At 47.1% G+C, this 22,561-nt stretch overlaps 1 protein-coding gene across 4 annotated transcripts in view; it reads right to left on the bottom strand.

Moving 5' to 3' along the window:
• SULF2 (sulfatase 2) overlaps positions 1 to 22,561 on the bottom strand; it is a 111,699-nt gene that overhangs the window by 33,942 nt on the left and 55,196 nt on the right. For all 4 annotated transcript variants that reach the window (XM_053574367.1, XM_053574366.1, XM_053574365.1 and 1 more), the window contains exon 4: positions 7,116 to 7,267. In XM_053574367.1, the coding sequence (XP_053430342.1) occupies positions 7,116 to 7,267 (152 nt within the window). The remainder of the gene's footprint in view (positions 1 to 7,115; positions 7,268 to 22,561) is intronic.

Raw genomic sequence — 22,561 nt, forward strand, 5'->3', positions numbered from 1 at the left:
TAGGAGGTGGAGGAGGGTGGGGAGGAGAGGTTGCCTTTTCCCCAGAGGTCAGCCTCAGCCTACTCTTGATATTTTCCTTATCTGGAAAGTCGACCTTGAATAATGTTCTAACTTTCATTCTGAATCAAGATGCGCTCCCTCACCCCGGGGGCTTCTACAGCAGATTGTTTACAAAGTGATTCACATCCCTGGAAGGAGCAGCAATGTTTCATAAAAGAGGGCTCTGGAGTCTGACAAAACTGGGTTCCAATCTTAGCATCATCACCTACTAGCTGTGCTCTTGGCTAACCACTTTTAGACATACAGACTTTCTGCATCAAAAAAATAGGTCTAATTAATAGTCCCTTATCCAGATGGTGGTGTGAGTACTTAACAAGAATTTATTACCGGCCTGGCATCCAGAAAACCTATAATGAACACAGGCTTTTGTGGTTACCACACTTTTGCTCATGTCAACTTTGAGAATGGGATTGTTATGCCCATTTTACAGATGGGGAAACTGAGGTCACAGTCCTAATGAACAATGTACCTCAAAGCTAAAGCCTTTGTAATTTTTTGGTCAGGTCCATCTTTTACCACAACAAAATGATTAATGAGAGGCAGTATGTGGTAATTTAGGGCAGTTGCCAGCAAATTTTTCCTGAAAAGCACCAGGTAGTAGTACACGTGTATTCTAGGCTCTGCAGGCCATATTATGTCAGTTGCAACTACTTGTCACCATCATTGTGGCATGAAAATGGCCACAGGGTAAATGAATGGGCATGTCTTTGCTCCACTTAAGGCTTTATACATGGACGGAATTTTAATCCTACATGTGGACAGAATTTTAATATCACATATTTTCACATGTCATAAAAATGACTCTTTTAAAAAATTTATTATAGTAGGGCAGTGCCTGTGGCTCAGTGAGTAGGGCGCCGGCCCCATATGTCGAGGGTGGCGGGTTCAAACCCAGCCCCGGCCAAACTGCAACAAAAAAATAGCCGGGCGTTGTGGCGGGCGCCTGTAGTCCCAGCTGCTCGGGAGACTGAGGCAGGAGAATCACGTAAGCCCAAGAGTTAGAGGTTGCTGTGAGCCGTGTGATGCCACAGCACTCTACCCGAGGGCGGTACAGTGAGACTCTGTCTCTACCAAAAAAAAAAAAAAAAAAAAAATTATTATAGTAAAAAACATAATCCTCTGAACATAATTTTAGGTGTACAGTATAGTATTGTTAGCTGTGAGCACAGTGTTGTACAGCAAATCTCTAGAACTTTTTCATCTTGCATAACGGGAATTTTTATACTTGTTACATAGCAACCCCGCCCCACCTCCCTCGGGTCCTGCCCAACACCATTGTTTGACTAATCTAGATGCTTTAGATAAGTGGAACCCGGTGGTATTTGTCCTTCTGTGCCTGGCTTATTTGACTTAACAGTGTCCTCAGAGTTCATCCATGTTGCTTCACACGATAGGGTCTCCTTCTTTTTAAAGGCTGAATAACATCCCAGTGTGTGTATAAATTCTTTTTTTTTTTTTTTTTTTTGCAGTTTTTGGCCATGGCTGGGTTTGAACCCATCACCTCCAGCATATGGGGCTGGCGCCCTTCTCCTTTGAGCCTCAGGCGCCACCCGAAGTAAAAAAAACATTCTTTTTTTTTTTTTTTTAAAAACATTCTTAACTTGAGGGTCACACAAGGAGTTGGCAGGCCAGACACGGCCCATGAGTTGCAGTTGGGACTTTGAAGCCAAATAGCTTCAAATGGGTTTGAATTCTGTCTTTACCCCTTAACTAGTTATGTGGCTTGGTTAAGTGACTTGACCTCGCTGGGCCTCAGTTTTCTCATCTGCCAGTTGGGAATAATACGAGTATATATCCCACAGGCCTTGATGATCAATGCATGGATTCACTTACAAAAAATGATTCAAACAGTATCTGGCACGTAGTATGTCTAAGTAAGTGTTAGTCATTATTCCTCAGGAAACACAGGCCTGCACTTTCCGTGAGAAAATTAAAACAGTACAAACCACTTGGAAGTCCCCTTTGACTACCTCTCACCCCCGCCCAACCTCGGCCCCTACTGAGAAGTGTCTATCCCGGCGGAGTTGTGTTGTGTAGGTTACAGGATTGCTTCATGCAGCTTTTCACACTAACTGTATCATGCTGTACATACTCATTCATTCATCGGACGGATACAGCAGGGACGAAACAAATGGACATTCCTGCCTCGGTGGGGCTTGGCTTCTCTTGAGAGACAGTGAACAAAGGACGGTCATCAGGTGGGGGAAGGCTGTGTAGGGGCGCCCTTTATAGAACAGAGGGGTCCTGGAAGGCAACGGCGGGATGACATTTGATAAAGGACCTGAGAAGTTCTGCAACTTGCTCTTCCCAATCAGCCGTATGCCCTGCCAACTTCTGATGCCTTTCCCCACAGACCCGCCACATCTTTCCCCAGGGTCCTCCAGGGGAGGGGTGCTTCACGCTCCCTAGTCATTCCTCCCATCTGTGGACTTGGATTTTTTCAGTAATGAAACAAAGCTGCCATCAAGTCCTTAGTTGCGCCATGTTCTGCACACACAAGTGGCTCTCCAGATAGGGAGAGGTGGATATGCTGGGTTGGTGGGGGAGGGGGGGTGCATCTAAGTTCTGCTAGTTTGTCCCCAAACTGGCTGTGTAAACTGTCATCTCTCCAAAGCCTCCCAGCACCCAGAACTTTTGCTACCAGCTGCCTGGAAACTTCTGTGGGTGACTCAACTCTAAGTCATCTCTATTTCCCTTCCTGCTAACAACTGACTTGCTTTCTCCAACCTTCTCAGCCATTACCATTTGGTCGATACCACTCTTTTTTCATCATTGCTACTTCTCTTTTCCACCTGTGACCTCAGGCCCCCTTTCATGGCATCTGCTCACCTTTGGATTAATAACTTGGGGCAGAGTCCCTAGCCAGACTTCTGAGGGGAGCTTGGAAGGGCCGCTGCTTCCTCTCTACCTGGGCCTCACGACTGGGCCCCTGTGGCCAGCGATGACCATTCTGCCCTGGAAGAGGCATCTTACTGCCCAGGTATGGTCCCATGCACGGGGCTCCTGGGTCCTGCCTTGGCTGGAAAGTCCAAGTCAGACTTGCTGCACTGCCATCCTGCTACCTTAGGATTTGAACCCTGGATGTCAGCCAGTCCTGACTTCACCCCAGCCTTCCACATCCCTGTCGCAGTGCCTCCGTCTCCAGGCCCCTGGTAACTGGGGGCCCAGGAATCCTTGCATCTCTCCCATGGGCTCTTCCCATTCCCAGGGGGAGATGTGTGTACAGGGGCGGGGCAGGAAACAGAGCAAAAGAGCAGACGCTCTGCGTCCCCATCCTCAGTACCAGAGAACTCTGAGTATTCCTGGATAACCTGATTATCGGCTGAGACAAGGTGTGGACATGGCAAGGAATTTTAAAAAGGAGAGAGTGTAGTTTTCAGGATATTTAGAGAATCTGCCTGCGTTGAGGCTAGGAGGAGGGAAGCAATGTGTTCAGCCCTAGAAGAATGTAATTTATATTTCCCAGGAGTCCAGCAGGGTCACCAGATTCCCACACTTGAGAATTAAGTCAATTGGGAGGTTGTGGAAGCCTACTATGTGCAGGGTGATTCTTGGTGGGTATGTGGGGAGGTAGGTGCTGCACAGGCCATATCACATATGGTGTCTTCCACTTAGGCTTGGACTGGATCAGGCTTAGACACAGGAACCGCACACATCCCATCTGTCAATGGGGGGAAGGATCTGGTGTTTCAAGAAGGGGAGTGGGATAGGGTGTTTTCTTGCTGCTGAGCATCTAGTCAGCATTCTTCCAATTGAAGCTCTCCATTTGTTTGGGGCTCTATTCTCAGACAGTGTTCCAGGGTACGGTGCCTGCCACCCCCTCTTCTAGCTCAGGAGTGGCCCACACGACTTACAGGCCACGGAAACATTGTGTGCCCCTGACCCTGCTGACTGGCTTGGGAACAGACATGGGACTGATCCAGAGCTAATGAGATGTGAGGGGACTCGCAGGGAATCCTGGGAAAGAGACTCCCCGACTTGTAGCTGAGCAGGAAGAGGATGTGAGGAGGCCATATTGTCACCATATCGCCTTAGTGAGAGTAGTCTGTGAATAGGTCCAAACAAGGAAACAACAGAGAAACCAACTTCTCAGGAGCTCATTTGAGCTCCTGGATCCAGCCATGCCTGATACCATTAATGCTGGCTTTTCAGTTAAATGGTGAATATGGTTCCTTGTCAATTAAACCATTTTAAGGAAAAATTTTATTCTTAAAAAATGGAAAGAATCCAGTTTTATTGAAAAATATTACCCTGTAGTTTAGGGCAAACTGGAAAAACTTTATGGAAGAGAAGATATACAAGGCTTAGATCAATTCAGGGCAATAAAGCACTAGTAAAGATTTTGAGATGGCTGAAATGACAAAATAGGAGATAGGGTTGGTGGGTGCACGCGTGCATATGTGTGTACATGTGCGTGCATGCTCACACATACTTCTACACTGTGGTGAGGGCTTCTGACTTTAATACGTGGTTTGTAACATACCTCTATGTACCAGACTAGGAGTTCCATGAGGACCATGACCGGGTCTGTTTTTGTTTACCCCCTGCATAGCCAGCACCTGGCACATAGCGGCTCTCAATAAATAGTTATTAATGTGGGGGAAGGGGGATGATGACTAATATAATCACCATATAACGAACTCACCATAATGTTCAGCATTTGCCTGTCTGCTCACCTCATACTATTGTTGTGACTATTAGAAGTGGTACTTATTAAACACCCAGTACAGTGCTTAGCGTTTACTAGGTGCTCAATTAATAGAAGTTCACGTTTTTAAGTGTACAAGGGTACGCTCCTTTTCCAGATTTGGGAGTTGAGGCTCTTACATGTAATTAACATATCTGAGGTCACATAACACTGCCCTGAACCTGAGTCTACTGACTTCAAATGTGACACTCGCTATATAGCCCCTGGGGGTGTCAGAAGAACAAAGCAATGGGCTATCAAGGGTACAGATCTGTGGGTCAGGTGTGCTTAAATCATACAGGATTTTAGAAAAGTCTGAAAGAGTAGCCAATATTTACAAATCTGGAGATTTCACAGGTGAGAAATATACAAATCTGTGGCTTCTGTTGAAAAATCTAGAAATCTGGTCATTTGGGGCCCTCATTTCTACATGGGCTTGATGTGAGAGTTTGCTGCCCCTTTTAGACAGACCCATTCGCCACCATACTCAAAACTCTCCACTGCTTACCCACTCCCAGTTGCTACACTGTTCGTGTGACTCCCTGTCCCCTGGTGACTTCTGCCTACGGGCCTTGTGTAGCAGTTTAAAAGGAGAAGCAGCAGAGAGGACAGCACTGAGAAATTGTCACAATAGCCCAGATACTTCTGGGTTATCACAGTCAGGTGCCGAGCTAGTGGCAGTAGAGAAAGAGGGGTGGATTTGACAGACAGCCTGGAGAAAGGGTGCCCTGATCCAAGCCAGTAGGTATTGAGTATTTATTATGTGCAAGGCGGTTCCTCTAATGTTCTATATGTATTGACTTAACTCAAAAACCTTTGTGGTAGAAATCACAATGAAAAAGCACTACACCGCTAGCAAAAACAGTGCTGATAAAAAAGACAATATCAAGTGTTGACGAGGAATGTAGAGCAACTGGAACCTTCATATACTTCTCACTGGGAGTGTAAATAGGTTCAACATCTTAACATATCCTGTGTCCCGGCAATTCTATTTTGGATGTAAGTAGAAATGAAATGGGTGCATATGTCCACCAAAAGCCACAGATAAGGATGTTCACAGGAACTTAATTTACAGTAGACTCAAACTGTAGCCAACCCAGCTGTCCATCAGTTATTGAGTGATAAACAGGAATTGCACAGACTTTCTTCTGAGTGAAAAATGGCAGACACCAAAGAGGACACGCTGTATGATTCCATTTATGTGAAATTCCAGGTCAAAACAACCCACGGTGACAGAAGTCAGTGCAGGAATTATGACTTCTAGAGAGCTTTCTAGGGGCTGGAAATGCTAGATCTTGACATGAGTAATGGTTAAACAGATGCACACATATGTGAGAATTTACCGAACTTAAAAGATCTGTGTACTTTACCTTATGTCAGTTGAACTTAAATTAGAAACAGAGAAACTATGACAGAGGGAACAACCACATTATCAAATGCTTAGGCAGCACCGACGATTGAATGTGCACACGCCCTGTGCCCAGCAACCCCGCTCTTAGGACGTATATTAAGAAATAAGCACCTATGTTCACCAAAGGTAGGTAACAGATGGTTCTTACCAGCACTACTTACAATAGCCCCAAACTAGAAATACCTAAATGTCCACTAACAGTAGGGTGAATAAATAGTGGTACACGCACACACTGGGGGGCTCTACAAGAACGAACTCACCATAAGGTTCAAGCACACACAGCCAGACGCAGAGTTGGTCTGTAATGCTCCAAGCCTGAATAATGGTTATTCTTGTGGGAGGAGTTACATGAGGGGACCTCTGGGGGTGGTGGTGACACTCTGCTTCTTGGCCTACCCGGGGTGCTGGTTACACCTTGTCTATTGACTTTGCGGAAATCCACTGAACGGTATCCTCTGCATGCATACTTTCTGGAAGTAAAATGCTTCGGCAAAATGCTAAAAATTCCAACTCTTGGAAACAGAGACTATTTTTTTTTTTAATTTTTATTTTTTGTAGAGACAGAGTCTCACTGTGTCACCCTCGGTAGAGTGCTGTGGCATCTCAGCTCACAGCAACCTCCAACTCCCTGGCTTAGGTGATTCTCTTGCCTCAGCCTCCCGAGTAGCTGGGACTACAGGCGCCCGCCACAACACCCGGCTGTTTTTTTATTGCAGTTTGGCCGGGGCTGGGTTTGAACCCACCACCCTCGGTATATGGGGCCGGTGCCCTACCCACTGAACCACAGGCACCGCCCCGCAAACAGAGACTATTTTTGAGATGCAAAAACAGAGAAGCAGAGGATATACATACAGTGCCCCAGGTCACATGTTAAGTGTCAGTGTCACCATCCAAACCCAGTCATTCCAGCTCCTGACGACACCCCCCGCTGCTGGGCCGGGAAGGGGTGCAGGTTACCTTGGAGTAGTCGGAGCCGTGCTTCTCCTTCACGCCATTCCGACAGAGAGTGTAATTATAGAAGCGGGAGTTTTTCAGGAGCCCGACCCACTCCTTCCAGCCGGGTGGCACGTAGGAGCCGTTGTATTCATTGAGATACTTCCCGAAGAAAGCTGGAGACGGAGAAGAGTTAGGAGGTGTGTGAGAAACAGCCGAGGATGCTTCATTAAACCACCATGTCCCCAAGGCCAGAAAACAGCACTGCCCCCTGCCACAAAGCCCTCTGGCAAGTAAGCGGAGCCTACAGACCCCTTCTCAAAGGTTTTTACATGCAACAAATAAAATATAGGTGATGAAGAGAAAGTCAGTTATTTTCTAATATGGTTATCAGAATATTAAAAGAACTGGTGATATAGTGTGTCCTTTAAAAAATTAATGTATTCAAAGGAAGATCTTGAAGAAAGTGATCAATTCCAAGTAGTGCTGAGTGAAAACATTTGATTTTGTGATATACGCAACAACTACAGCGGGATATTAAAATACCTGGGAATTCTACAGATGACAAAGTTGCAGATTCAGCTAACATAGGTTTGTGGCCTATGTTTGTAACAGAAGCAAAAGCTAAGTTTCAGTAGTAGGTTAGTAAAAACGAGAGGATAATTTTTTTTCCCCATTCAAGTTTATGGGTCTTTTAAATTCTGTCTACTACGGAGCTACCAGAATGGCTCATGTTCAAAAACTTGGCAATACTAAGTGTTGACAACATGGGGCAACATGAGCCCTCACACGCTGCTGACTGGTCCGACCACTTGGACAACTCTTCGATAGTGTCTGCTCCACTTGAACATGTCCGTAACTTCTGACCTAGTGATTTCAATCTTGGATATTTACCCAAAAGAAAGGTATTCATATGTTCACTGAAAGTCACGTATAAGGCATGCTCATAGCAGTACCTTCATAATGGCAGATAACTAGAAATAAATCAAAATGCTTGTCCACCAAAGGGTGGGTAAATGAAATTGCTGCGTATTTCTACAATAGAAAAATCTGCATAGAAGTAAGACCTACTGTTATTTAAGAAAATGGATGCATCTCAACAACCTGATAACGTCAAGAGAAATAAATCAGATAAAAATACATGCTATGTGATTCCATTTATATGAAAGTCAAAAATAGACAAAACCGATCTAGGGTGTTGGAATAAAAACAGGGGATAGGGAGGAGGATGGGTGGAAGAGGCACAGAGGGCTTCTTGGGGAACGGTCCTGCCCTGCTCTTGCTGGGCAGGTGGTTCAGTTGGTGACACCTCCTTGACCTGGACTCTTGAGAGCGGCTCAATTGTCCACATGCATGCTTTATATCTGAGATTCTGCACCAACTAATAAATCAAACGAAGCAGCCAGCAGATGACAACAACATAGCTTACTTAAAAAAAAAAAAAAATCACCTTAATTTTTTGGGAAAGGGATATATTGAAATACTCTTTGTGGAGGCAAAAGGCAAGATCTTTTTTTTTGTTTGTGTGTGTGTGTGTTTTATTGTTAAATCATAGCTGTGTACATTAGTGCAATCAAGGGGTACAATGTGCTGGTTTCATATACAATCCGAAGAAAGGCAAGATCTTTTGTGTGATCCTTTTCTGTTGTTTTCTCCAGTGAACACGTACAGTTTTTTCTCTTTTTTTCCTTTTTTTGAGACAGAGTCTTATCAATGGATGAATCTGCGGTAACACCACAAATGGATGTTCATAGATCCAACATCTATTTATTAGATACCTACAGATGCCAGGAGCTGTCCTAGGCACAGGAAATACTGCAGTAGATGAGATCACTGGGATCCCTGACATTCCGGTGGGGGTGATGACACATGAAGATGATGTAGTTGGTGAGGAAGAAAATAAAGAAGAGTGATATGGCAAAGACGGGCACCGTCAGGCTAAGTGGTTGGCGGGGCCTCTTTAAGGAACGAGGAGTTGGGCGGCGCCTGTGGTTCAGTGAGTAGGGCACTGGCCCCATATACCGAGGGTGGCGGGTTCGAACTCAGCCCCGGTCAAACTGCAATAAAAAAAATAGCCAGGGGGCGGCGCCTGTGGCTCAGTGAGTAGGGCGCCGGCCCCATATGCCGAGGGTGGCGGGTTCAAACCCAGCCCCGGCCAAACTGCAACCAAAAAATAGCCGGGTGTTGTGGCGGGCGCCTGTAGTCCCAGCTGCTCAGGAGGCTGAGGCAAGAGAATCGCTTAAGCCCAGGAGTTGGAGGTTGCTGTGAGCCGTGTGACGCCACGGCACTCTACCCGAGGGCGGTACAGTGAGACTCTGTCTCTACAAAAAAAAAAAAAAAAAAAAAAAATAGCCAGGTGTTGTGGTGGGCACCTGTAGTCCCAGCTACTCGGGAGGCTGAGGCAAGAGAATCGCCTAAGCCCAGGAGTTGGAGGTTGCTGTGAGTTGCCCTCTACTGAGGGCAACAAAGTGAGACTCTGTCTCTTAAAAAAAAAAAGAATAAAAGGAACGAGGAGTTGAGGAAAACTATTCTGGGCAGAGGGACTGTCAGGTGCAAAGGTCCTGAGGCAGGAAAATGCATGGGGGCATTTGAGGAACCCAAGGAGGACATAGAGGGAGGAAGCAGATGATATTATAGAAAAGAGGGCCCAGCGGGTGCAGAGTCCCGGAGGCCACCATGACGAGAAGCCGCCGGAAACACAGTGGGCAACTTTACGGGGGTCCATCCCTGGACTGCTACATGCCAGAGTTTGCATTTTATGTGCATTTTCCTAGAAACAGGTGCACAGCTTTTGATCCATTCTGAATGGAACCTGGGACTGCAAGTCATTTAAGAAGCCTCGAATTTCACCCCTCCCACTGCAGAGTAATGGGAATGAGAGTAAATGAAAATCCAGAGAAAAAGGCTCCCTGAACGGAGTCTTCTCCTGGGTCTTCCAAGTTCACCATCATTTTACTGGTTTGTGCCTGAAAATTTGGGCCAAAAATGTCTTTTAGAGAGACGCCCAGGGTGGAATGCTAACAAGTTTAACTTCTTGGCTGGCTGAGGGGACAAGTATTTCTTGGGGGGTGAGTTTGTGGGGGTCCTTCCCCTGCCTTGGGAAGCCCTCTCTGCCCATTATCACCCAATGCCACGGGTGTCAGAGTGTCTGGAGCGGCTTCCCCTGCTAGAATCCCTTCTTTCACATCCCTTCCACTCTTCAACCCCAACCCTTAAAAAGCCCAGAAAGAGTTTATTATTCAGCCTCTACAGGGCCCTAGAAAACAGGGCTTCAGTCAGAGGCTTTTAGTGCCAAATTAGATTTTGCTTTCATTTGATTAGATTTCCCCAAGGCAGTTTTTAAAATGGTTATTCCGGCACCAGTAGAGGTGGGAGAAGCAAATTAGCATGGGCCCTGGGGCTCGGGGGCTGGGAGACACAGCCAGGAGAATGAGCTGGAATGAAAACCAAGATGGTGGTTTTCATTCCCGGGCCAAATGGTGGCTGGAGCCTGGGAAGCTTGGACTCGCTGAGCTTTCTAGGCTGGGACAGTGGAGGAGGAGGGACGAACTGGGGACGGGGCAGGGATACAGCAATTTGGCAGGTAGATTAGGAGGAGTCAATGCCAGGCCAGGAAAGGCGGCTGGCAATGCACTGGCTGCCACCTGCCCCTAAGAGCAGGGCTGGCACCTGCCGAAGGCATCACTTACTGCCTCCCGAGTGCCAGGCACTCGGTGGAAAATGTACCTGGGCAGTACATACTTCTGTTTTGCCTGCCTGGTCCCGACTGTGGTCCTTTGGGTACCAGCCCTGCCTTACTTAGGCACACACAGGCCGACCTTGACTCCTGACTCCAGGGATGCACGCATAGCCCTTGACTGACCAGTGAACTAATTCACCCGGCCACTGCAAGTGGTTCAGGAAAGGGCATGTGACCCAAATTGGGCCAGGTGGAGTGTCAGCCCTGGGATTTTTAGGGAGCTACTGAAAAAGAGTTCTTTTTCCTTGGGGCTTAGAGCTGGTAGGATATAAACTTGAAGCTACTGGTAGCTACCTTGCCACCAAGAGGGAAAAATCTGTGTTTAGAACAATATGGAAAAGAACAGAAGGGAGAAGAGAAAAAGAGAAAGAAAGAGAAGGTGAAGAAGAGAGAGACACCCGGCTCTGAGCCCCTGGGCCCACACTTACCTGAGGCTACCTCGAATGCTAACATTTTCAGTCCTATCAGTGGCTTTTGATCAGGGAGAATATTGGATGATGGAGACGTTTTTGCTGCCACAGTTGGGTGGGGAGGTGCCACGGCACCCAGTGGGCAGAGGTCAGAGATGCTAGTGAACATCATGTAATGCGCAGGGAAGCCCCCACAACAAGGCATTATCTACCCTAAAAAGTCAGCAGTGCCAAAGTTGAGAAACACTGAGTTATACAAACCAACGAGCCTCACCACTCCACTTTTGTTGTTGTGGTTTTACTTTTTTGCTTAATTAAAAGACCCAAGGAAAAAAACATGAGATGCTTAGTGTAGAGTAGGGTTTGGAAAACCACATCTGGCCTGCTGATTGTTTTTTATAAATAAAGTTTTATTAGAATGCAGCCACCCATGTGTTTACCTATCATGGCTACATTCACACTATAATGGCAGAACTGGTTAACACAGAGATGGGGGTGGGAGACCTGCAAGTCTAAACTATTTGGTATCTGGCCCTTTGTAGAAAATGCCTGCCAACCCCTGGTGTAGCGCAAAATTCCCCATGTGAGGTGAAGGAGCCTTCTGGGATTTAAAATACAATGGTGGTAACCTGGAAGAAGAGACAGCTGTTAAGCAGAGGTTCTGAACAGGCTGGGGCAGTGGATGGGACTTCACAGTATGACCATGACAACGCAGTAACAGGCAGCCAGTTATAGGAAGCCCTTGCTTTGCATGGTTCTGAAGTGTACAAACTTTAGTTTCCATAGTTTAGTTAAGTAACACCAGTCCCTTTACAACATGAGTAATATTTCGTTACCACGGCATATTAACTGTAGCTGTGTACCTTTACTCAAACTTCGCTGCTAGCTCTTCAGCGCATGCCCGTGATGATCCATGGCCAGCGTGTCACTTCTGCAAAGACGGTCCCTGAGCATGTATTACTCAGTTCGTGCACAGACAGTAAAGTGTGTGGCTGTGTTGCCTCCTTGTCCCCCAGGGATAAAATCTACAAGACTATTTACCAACAGGGATCATCAAAGGAAAGAGCTAATTGGCCAACAAAGACGAAAGTACAGCAAAGAAAAAAAAAGGTCAGAATGCTGAAATTGAAACTTGAAGGTAAGTGGAGTTAGAGAAGAATTGGGAGCAAAGGGTGGGAATGTTGATTTTCTATGTCAGCCAGAGGAACTCAGCTGCAGCAAACTTAACTGACATAAAAGAAGAAAAGTGGTTGTGATGGAAACAGCGAGGGTGTCCCCAAGGAGGTGATACTGGCAAAAACAAACCCCTAAACCAAACAAACAAAAACCCCTTCCCATTACAGGAACTTGTGGACATATCTCACAACATTGAAATCTGGATGTCCTTAGTTAAGTCTTTTCACCTCTTGATACCTCAGTCACTCTATCTGTGAAGTGGGGATAATAATAGTTTCTACTTGGTGGGTGGAAAACTAATCTATGTACAGTCATAGGCTGCATGGTGACATCTTGGTCAAGGAGGGACTGCATATTACAACAGTGGTTCTGTAAGAGGATACTGTATTTTTATTATACCTTTTCTATGTTTAGGTACAAAAACTCACCATTGTGTTAGAGTTGCCTATCATGTTCAGCCTGGGAACAACAGGCTGGACCACACAGCCTGGGTGTGTGGTAGGCTGGGCCATCTAATTGAGTGTAAGTGCAATCTGATGTTTGCACGATGACAAAATCCCCTAATAATGTATTTCTCATAATGCGTCCCTGTCCTTAAGTGATGCGTGACTATATATTGTTTAGAACTGGCACCCAAGTGCCCCCTAAGGGTTATATTTTTATAATCTCCAATGGGTCGGCTGGTCCCCTGTTCTACCCTTGCTCTGTTAACATCTGTTTTAATGGAGTCCCCACAGAGACAGGTGTTAGATCCACCCTCTCCCCACCCCACTGTGAGGGGACGATGTGCCCCCCAGAGTCTTCCTTCACCCTGTCCCTGGCTTGCAGGCCGAGCTCCCCGCAGGCAGCTCTGCGGGAGGCTCTGCACGGCTTCTCGGCTCCTGGCTGAGCTTTCTCCATCTGTCTGAGTTAAGTGCTGCTGGGGAACCATTCAGAGTCTGATGGCAGGATCAGGCCCTTCTGTTATCTCTCCCAGCCCTGAAACTCACTGAAATTGCCTCGTAATAATCGCATTTGTGGTCTGTAAAAGCCGTGTCTCGCGGTGAGCTGGGGCTGAGAAGAGTTGGCGGTAAACCCGGTGCGGGAGGCGCACAGGGACAGCGGGGGGCGAGCCAAGTGAACAGAGGTAACAGGGACTGAGGGTTTCAGCAGGTGGAAACAACAGGGCCTCAGGGTCATCTGTCTGCTGGAGACACACGTGCCTGCTGTGTTGGGCCATCACTGTCTAGTACCTCTCACAGCAGTCACCTTTTCCTGAGTAACACAGGTGGCCAGAGTGGCCAAGAGTTTCTCTGCAGCTGGACTATCTGGGTTTCAATCCTGGGTCTGCTGCCTCCTGACTGTGGGAACCCACGCAAATGACTTCACCCCTCTCTGCTCCAGTTGGCAATGGTGACAGTTGCCACTGCCTACTGTGGTGGGAGTGGATGTGCCAATGTGAACACGACAGTGAGGCAGGACCTGCCCCGCCCCATGGGCCCACCCAGTGGCAGGTGAAGGGACTCAAAGCACCCACTGCTTCTGGAGAAACTCCTCCCCCCATCATGGGCCAGTTGGTGGAAACGTCCACAGGGTTGTTTTAAGGACACCGGTGACTTTTAGCACATGTTCACCCCACGCTACCTCCACCCACTTCTTACATGAAAGATCATCAATAAATAACTATCTAGGAGTCAAATGTTCCACAACTGACTTGCGGAATCATGCTACATGTAGTTGGTATTTCATTAAACACTTATGTATTTTTCTAAAAGCCAGGGTCTTGCTGTGTTGCCCAGACTGGACTTGCACTGCGACCTCCAACTCCCGTGCTCAAGTGATCCTTCTGCCTCAACTTCCCAAACAGCTGGAACTACAGGTACATGCCACCAGGCCCTGCTAATTTTTCTATTGTTTTTTTTTTTTTATAGAGACAGGGTTTTGCTGTGTAACTCAGGCTGGTCTAGAACTCCTGGGCTCAAGTGATCCTCCTGCCTCAGGCTCCCAAAATGCTAGGTTCGTAGGAGTGAGCCACCGCTTCTGGATTTATGCATTTTGATTTGGCAGTTTCCCTCATATTTTGGGGAACACACACACACACACACACACACACATGCACGAATACACACACACTTTCTTCCTTCTCTATTTCCTTTGGGTAACCCATGAAGACCCAGAATGCCTGCACCCTGCTGCCTCCTGAATGCAAAAGCCCCAACTGTCAATCCGGGCACCTTTCTGCACCTACGGAGTTGGCCATTCCAGCTCTACCCAGGGACTTTGGCTCTTGAAATAGGAAACACAAAGGCAGAAGGAAGGGTCAGATGACAGAGCTGTTCAAAAGAGCTGCAATCTGGATCCTTAGATCCCCTGTTCCCAGCCCTTCTGTGCTCCAGAGTTGGGGAATCCAAATGAAAGAGGCCACTGCCAGGGTGATAAGGTCCCCAAAGAGACAGAAACGCACCTGCTTCCTCACCCTTATTTCCTGGCTCCTGCCAGCTCCCACCTGGGCTTCTGCCTCTGCTCTCGCCTCCCTAGAATCCAGTTATCCCCAAGCAGCCAAAAGGACCCCTGAGCCCACGACCCACTATCGTCCTTCAGCGACGTGCCCCTCGGCCCACCCTGCTCCAATCACTCCAGGCCTCCTGCTCCTCACATGTGCCACACTCTGCTGCCTCGGGGCATTTGTGCCTGCCCATCCCGCTATCTGGGACACTCTATCTGCCTCCGCTGCACATGGACTGGGTCCTTCTCCCTGTGACATCTGGGTCACCTCCTGGGAGAAGCTGTCCCTGGTCATTCCATCGCTCTGTCCTCTCTGTAATTAGCCACAGATGCGCTTGTTTTCTTGGTGGTCCTCCTCTCCCCACCTAGGGGGTCAGGTCCAGGAGGCAGGGGCCTTGTCTGGCGCTGCAGCCCCTGCTCGTGCTGCACAGGTAAGGAGGGGTCGAGCAGTCAACCCAAGGCATGTCTGTGTGCAGGGTACACGGGGCATGCACCAGGCCAGGCCGGGTGATTTCCCCCAGGGCACACTGGGTGATGCCTGGAGACATTTGGCTGTCCTGACCTGGGGTGCTATTGGCATCTAGTGGGTAGAGGCCAGGGATGTTGCTGAATATCTCCAAAGCACAGGGCAGCCCCACGGCAAAGACAATCTGGCCCCAGAGCACTGGTCGTGCTGAGGGTGAGCAACCCTGTGAAGGCGTGCAGTTTATTTATTTTTTTAAGGCGTGCAGTTTAAAAGCTTGTGCAAGTGTGTCAGTTATGAAGGTGGGTGCGGGTGGCTCTGAAGCGCGTGGCTTCCTGAGTCAGAGGCCTCTGCCTCCTCAGGCAAGAGAGTGCTCCTGTCCCAGCCTCAGTGACTTCATCTGCAAAACGGGAGCAGCAACAATTGAGATCATGCCCGGCATAAAGAAATCTGAGAAAGGAATGGTGAGTCCCCCAGATAAAGCCTGCTTTCCTTGTTTGGGGAGGGGGATGAAAACTTGGGCCTCTGGAGAAATAAAAAGGGTTGTTAGAAACCAGATGTGACACCGTTTTGGAAAATGGCAAGGCCCCTCTGGGACTCCAGTAATGAGCTTGGGGAGGAATGTTTACGCTGCACAGAGAAGCCGGCTGAGCATGACACACGTCTATTAGCAAAGATGGGCTGGAGCGGGGAACGGAGCCAGGGACAATAAACAATGTTTGCCGGAGCAATTCAGAAAGGTCAGTGAAGAACGAAATAGAACACTTCGGAAACTCCATCCTTCCCGAATTAATCTGCTCCATTTCACACATTAGGGGTTTGGGAAAACAAGGGGGCCTGGGCATCATCCAAATTCCAGTTGTCCCCATGTCCACTTCACACATTTGGCCATTGTTACGTATCTTTCGGTCAACCGTATACTCAATATTTTCCTTCAAATAAGCAACACCAGTGGCTCAGGCCAGGCCCTGCAGAGGGGATGCCTTTTAACCCCTCAGTCTGACTACCAGTGTGGCCCCTCCTGAGGAGCTGGGATTACAAGTGCACACCATGCGCAGCTAACTTTTCTATTTTTAGTAGAGACAGGGTGTTGCTTTTGCTCAGGCTGGTCTGAAACTCATGGGCCCAAGCAATCCTCCCACCTCAGCCTCTCAGAGTGCTCCGATTATAGGTGTGAGCCACCCGAGCTCAGCCCTGTTTACATATGAATTAACCTCTAACTAGCATACTCTTCAATAATCAACAAAGGCAACAAAGCACCGTAACAGTCGTCCCTGGGACTTTGTCATCAATGGAAATCATGGACATTTCTATATTGTATTATGGTTAACACAGATATCATTTTTTTTTTTTTTTTGGCCGGGGCCGGGTTTGAAACTGCCACCTCTGGTATATGAGGCCGGCACCCTACTCCTTTGAGCCACAGGCGCCGCCCCTACACAGATATCTTGAAGTATCATTTAAGCCAGTGCTACTTCAAAATCATGGACATTATCAGACCTACCAGTTATCAATTAAATCACGGTAACACCATGCCCCTTTATGTGTAAAGAAGCACACGTTTTACTGTTTGTAAAATATTTTGATAGAGTATTTTGATACAATGGCTTTCTTTGTAATTCTGTGTGTATTTTCTTCTATGCGCTGGAAGGGTACACAGAGTGGGGTGTGACTGGTGGTACCACCCCTACAGGAAGTGGGTGTGCCCCCCTGATTCTCCTACTTCCTGCTGGCTGGACATGGACAAGGTGGGAGCCATCTTGGACAAGGGTAATCTCCTGCGGTGATGGAACAACATCTCTGAAGCAGCCAATGCTGTGTCTGCCATATCATCCTTCAACTGTTCATGCCCAAACTGTCAAACGAGAGAGATAAGCATCTACCCTTTCTAAACCACTGTTATTTCAGGACTGGAGTGCCCTCTACCTATATTCTGACACATACTAGAGGTGGCTCTGACACAAGTCCAGCAGGCTAGTGCCTCACAGTAGGAGTCAGCAAACTTTTCCTGCAAAGGGCTAGATTGTAAATATTTTCAGCTTTGCAGGCATGGGTCTCTATTGCAACTATACAGCTCTGCAACCATAGAGCAAAATCAGAAATATGTATAGTACATAAACTAATGCGTGTGGCTGTGTTCCAGTAAAACTTTAACTCCTGAGGGCTGTAGTTAACTGACAGGCTTCAACGCAGAAATGTTACTGATATTGGCAAGATCAGCATCGGTATCACCACTTTTTTTTTTTAAGAAAAGCTTAGAACGTGGATTTTTAGGTGGAATTTCTAGATATTAAAAAGTACCTTGTAATGCTCACAGAACATATTTTGGGTTGAAATGTGGTTGTTGGCTGCCATGTTGCAAGATCCAAATTTGATACTGAGGGGTGCAAAATAGAAGCTGAGCTGTTCTAGGCTGAATTTCAATCCAACCCCCGACACTACCAGAAGAACCCCGAATTGGGTGATTTTCTCCATCAGTCATTTGGTTTCTTGGGGTTCCTGGTCTGGGCAGCAGAGAACAATTCCACTAACCTAGCAGGAAGCTGGAGTTTCCTAAGGAACAAAGATAAATGAGAAGAAAGCCCTTTTGCAAATTCTAGAACACTATAAATATTAGATGTGAAATGCCACAGGACTGAAGTCTTTGTTTTTTTGGCAGACAAACTAGCTGAGGAGGCAGGGCTGGGAAGAAATGCGTTAAATAAGCCCAGAGCCCCGATGCTCTCAGGGCTGGGACAGTTCTGATATTCTGTAACTATATCCTTTTAACCTGGGGCTGCTTGCAAGGTTTCAGTATGAGTCTCTTTCTTCTGCTTTTGAAAAGACACCAAATGCAAATCATTGCTTGAAGTGATAAATCAATGCTGTAAAGGTTCTGGATGCCTGAGATGAGATCTTGCTAAATTGAGAACTTTGGGAAAGCCAATGAGGAAAATGGGGAAATGATTCTGTAGGAAGGAGGCATCTTGTGCTGGAAGCAGAAAGGGCTGAGGGCTGGGGAAAAGGCCCTCCTCCCTCTTGCCCCTTGATGGGGAAGCTGCATTTGGATTTCTGTGGCAGATATTTATTTTTATTTTTTTTTTGCCCAGCATCCATTCTCCTGCCTTTTCATATCAAAAGGAGGGAACAAACTTTTCCCCTTTCTCGGATTTGCCTGTTCTGACAAGGCTGTTTCCAGCTCTCATTCTGGGATTAGGCACATGGTCTGGGCCTAGCCAATCAGGGCATCCCATCTCCCCTGGCCTCTGATTGGTTAAGGGAGAGATATATGACCCTGGCTGAGCCAATGAGAGCATCCCCTGGGGCTTTTGCTGGAGCCATTGGGAGGAGGCTTCTCTTTCAGCTGGAGTCACTACACTAGTGAGAGGAGACCTGCGGAGACAATCTTGCCATCACAAAGGGGGAACCTTCCTAAGAATAAAGCCAAGTCAAATGGGAGCAAATCCAAGAGGCAGAAAGATGGGGTTCTGACAATAGTGTTTGAGCACTGGAACTCAGCAAAGTTTGTCTGAACTAATTTCAATTATGTTTCTTGATGCTGGACAAGTGAGACAGTAATACAAATTCCATTTTGTTCTCATTTTCTGCCTACTTCAAGCCTAATGCCTAAGAGGTACCCATTTGTTCAAGTCTTTATTGAGTACCCAATTACCTGCCAGATGAACAGCGAACAAAACAAGTTAGAAATAAGTTCACAAACACCTAAGATAATTTCAAGGGGGTGATAAATCAAAGAAGAACTTAAGGCAGGGTATCATGGTGGAGAGTGACAGGGGTGGGGAGGGATAATTGACATAGGAAGGTAAGGGAAGAGGGGACAGATCAGAGAAGTCTTCCATGGAAGAATGACAAGGAACAAGCAACGTGAATAGCACTCTAGTGAATGATACACTTTGTTAAGTGCAAAGTCTCTGGGGCAGGAATGACCTTGGGATATCTGAGGAACAGCAAAGAGGCCAGGTGGCCTGAGTGTTGTCAGAAAGGAAGGGAAAGAGGTAGGGGATGTGGACAGACAGGTGGGCAGGTCCAGGCTGTGCAAGCCCTTGGCAGTCCTGGCCAGGAGATGTGAATTTATTCAAAGAGCAGTGAGTAGCTGTGGGGAGTTTTAAATAGTGTTTGACATGGTCAATTTCTATTTTTTCAAAGTGTCCTCTGGCTGCGGGTGAGGAGGAAGAATGGTTAATTGCTGGGCAGAAGCAGGGAGAAGTAGATCATGAGGGCAAGGACAGAGGGCTGCTCCTATTTTCTGCCTGCCTATTTTTGGTGAGGCTGCTGCTGTCAAGGAAGGCTGGGCTGTGGAGGACCCCCAGGTTCCGACTGACTGGCTGCAGCAGGCCCAGGCTGTGTCCTGGAGAGAGGGCTGCTTATGCCTCTAATTAAATGCAGGCCTCAGCCACCCTCTCCCTAGAAGGGTCACAAAGTACAGCAAATGAGGACGGGTTCCCATTCATTTCCTGAAACTCAATTAGCTGGGTATGGAGGGCTTCCCCCATCTGTAGCGACAGATTTTACTGCCTGCTGATTCACCATCAGGATGAGTTGTGTCTTAAGATCTTTTTCGCCCCTTTAAAAGTGTGGTTTTGTCCAGAAGGATAGGCCAGAGGAGGGGGAGAAAACCCACAACAGGCTCTCAGTACAAGGCTTGAGCAGAATGTTAGTCAATGGATATCTAATTATCACTCAGAACAATCTGACACTAACCTGATCCTTCAGAGAGTGGTTCTTAATGCCATTAGGCTGACATCCCATTGCTATGACAGATATTCTATAAAGCTGGTTTATTTTTCTGATAGGAAATTTATAGGTAATAAAAGCTACTTATGCAGGGCAGCGCCTGTGGCTCAGTGAGTTGCTGGCCCATATACTGAGGGTGGCAGGTTCAAACCTGGCCCCGCCAAACTGCAACAAAAAATAGCTGGGCATTGTGGTGGGTGCCTATGGTCCCATCTGCTCAGGAGGCTGAGGCAAGAGAATTGCCTAAGCCCAAGAGCTGGAGGTTGCTGTGAGCTGTGACGCCACAGCACTCTACCGAGGGAGACAAAATGAGACTCTGTCTCTAAACAAACAAACAAACAACCCCCCCTCTAAAACACAAAAGCTAGACTATGCACATCACTTCTAAAAAAAAAAAAAAATCAATCTAATGCTTTAACTGAAATCTACAAGAAAATAAAAAAAAAGGAAAGCAATTTATAATAAAAATTTCAATATGAATTTCTCCAGCACATCCATCAATGGAGCAGTCAGATGCCTGCACCTGGACACAGATTCACGGGGAGTGTGACAGTTACGAATGCAGCTGGGTGAGTGAGAGGGTGACATTTGCAATTCAAATACTCTGGGTGGCACTGTCATCAGGGATGGGGCTTTCAGAAATAAGGAATAACTCCAGGAAAAGTTTTCCATTCAAGTATGATAGTCTCTCTGTTTTTTTTTTTTTTTTTTTTTTTAATTCAGACAGTCTTTTTTTTTTTTTTTGTAGAGACAGAGTTTCACTTTATTGCCCTCTGTAGAGTGCCATGGCGTCACACAGCTCACAGCAACCTCCAACTTCTGGGCTTAAGCGATTCTCTTGCTTAAGAGAATCCCGAGTAGCTGGGACTACAGGCGCCCGCCACAACGCCTGGCTATTTTTTGGTTGCAGTTTGGCCGGGGCCGGGTTTGAACCCGCCACCCTCGGTATATGGGGCCGGCGCCCTACCCACTGAGCCACAGGCGCCACCCCTCTCCATTTTCTTATCAGGTACATTCCTGGGAAATTCAGGGAGTATTAAAACTGTGCAGAAACCATTTCATTATTTGTATATACAATAGACTTAGGTTCAAGGCTTAGATGATAAAAATGAAATAATCCACCCATATAGATGATCTGGTAGAAAACTCAGGAGCAATGTGAAATGCAAGGCAATGTGGGGCCATATGGGCTGTCCTCTGTAGAGCGGGACACCCAAGATCCTAGTTGCACCTCCCAACTTCTAGCACCAGAAACCCTGACTTTAACCCCTAGGGGGCAGCAGCTCCCTTGAGAACCTCTAGGTTACAAGAAAATCTGCAGACCTGTGGCCTGTGGGATGCACCCATCCCATAAGTGTTTGCTGTAGGCCAGCCTCATTGGTGTTTTTAGTTATTTATTTTAAAAATAAATCTAATAGTTAGGGTTAGGGTTGTGTGGTGGTTCACACTTGTAATCCTAGCACTCCGGGATTCAGCCCTTGAGCCCAGCTTGAGCAAGAAAGACTCTGTCTGCTAAAAATAGAAAAATTGGCCAGGTGTTGTGGTGGGCACCTGTGGTCTCAGCTATTGGGAGGCTGAAGCAGAAGGATCACTTGAGCCCAGGAATTTGAGGTTGCCGTGAGCTAGGCTGACGCTGACACTCTAGTCTGGGCAACAGGGTGAGACTCTTTCTCCAAAAAAAAAAAGGTAGAGTTAATGGTCTGCATTTGAAAACCAGACTCCCTTCCCTTCCCAGCCTGCCTCTTCTATTTCAGGTAACTGCTTGGTGACTCCCGAATTCTAGTTTGACCCCCAACCCCAATAGAAAGGGTTCACAAGGGCATGCAAAGGGCAGGACCCTCCTTGGCTTTGGAAGGACTAATGCACCAGGAGCCCGGTTTCCCTTCATTTGCTGAAGCTCCTTCGCTTCCTACGTTCATCTCCCCGGGATGGCACAGATGGTCCCAAAGGGCTCGCTGTGTGTGCCAGAGCAGCTGCTTACTGGGGATCGGAGGGAGAGTCCACAGGCCTGGGAGAGCCCTGAGTGGCTGCCCAGCATCCTGAGACCCTGACCCAAGACATAGGACAGATCAGGAAGGTTCGAGAAGACCGATCAAAGTACTGGGGCTCTGAGAGGGAACAAACACAGGGAGAATGACGGAGACATAGGTCGAGTAAGATGAAAGTGGGGAAAGCATTCGGTGCAGTGTGTGCCCTGCAAAAGCTCGGTAATAACAACTCGTGTTTTTACTGTTGTTATTATATTCTCGAAAGTTTGTTATATATTATTCCCGAAAGTTTGCGTTACTTGCCCCCAAAATATTTTGCTTGAATTAGGCTCTGTTCTCATGCTATCTGTTAGACCTTTTTGCCACCATGGAAGGATTCTACATCTGTGCTAATACGATACCCACATGTGCCTAGTGAATACTTGACTTGTGGCTAGCAGACCTGAGAAACTGAAATGTTAATTTGATTTAATTAA

Source organism: Nycticebus coucang, chromosome 21 (assembly GCF_027406575.1).
Source record: "Nycticebus coucang isolate mNycCou1 chromosome 21, mNycCou1.pri, whole genome shotgun sequence".
Classification (NCBI taxonomy): Eukaryota; Metazoa; Chordata; class Mammalia; order Primates; family Lorisidae; genus Nycticebus; species Nycticebus coucang.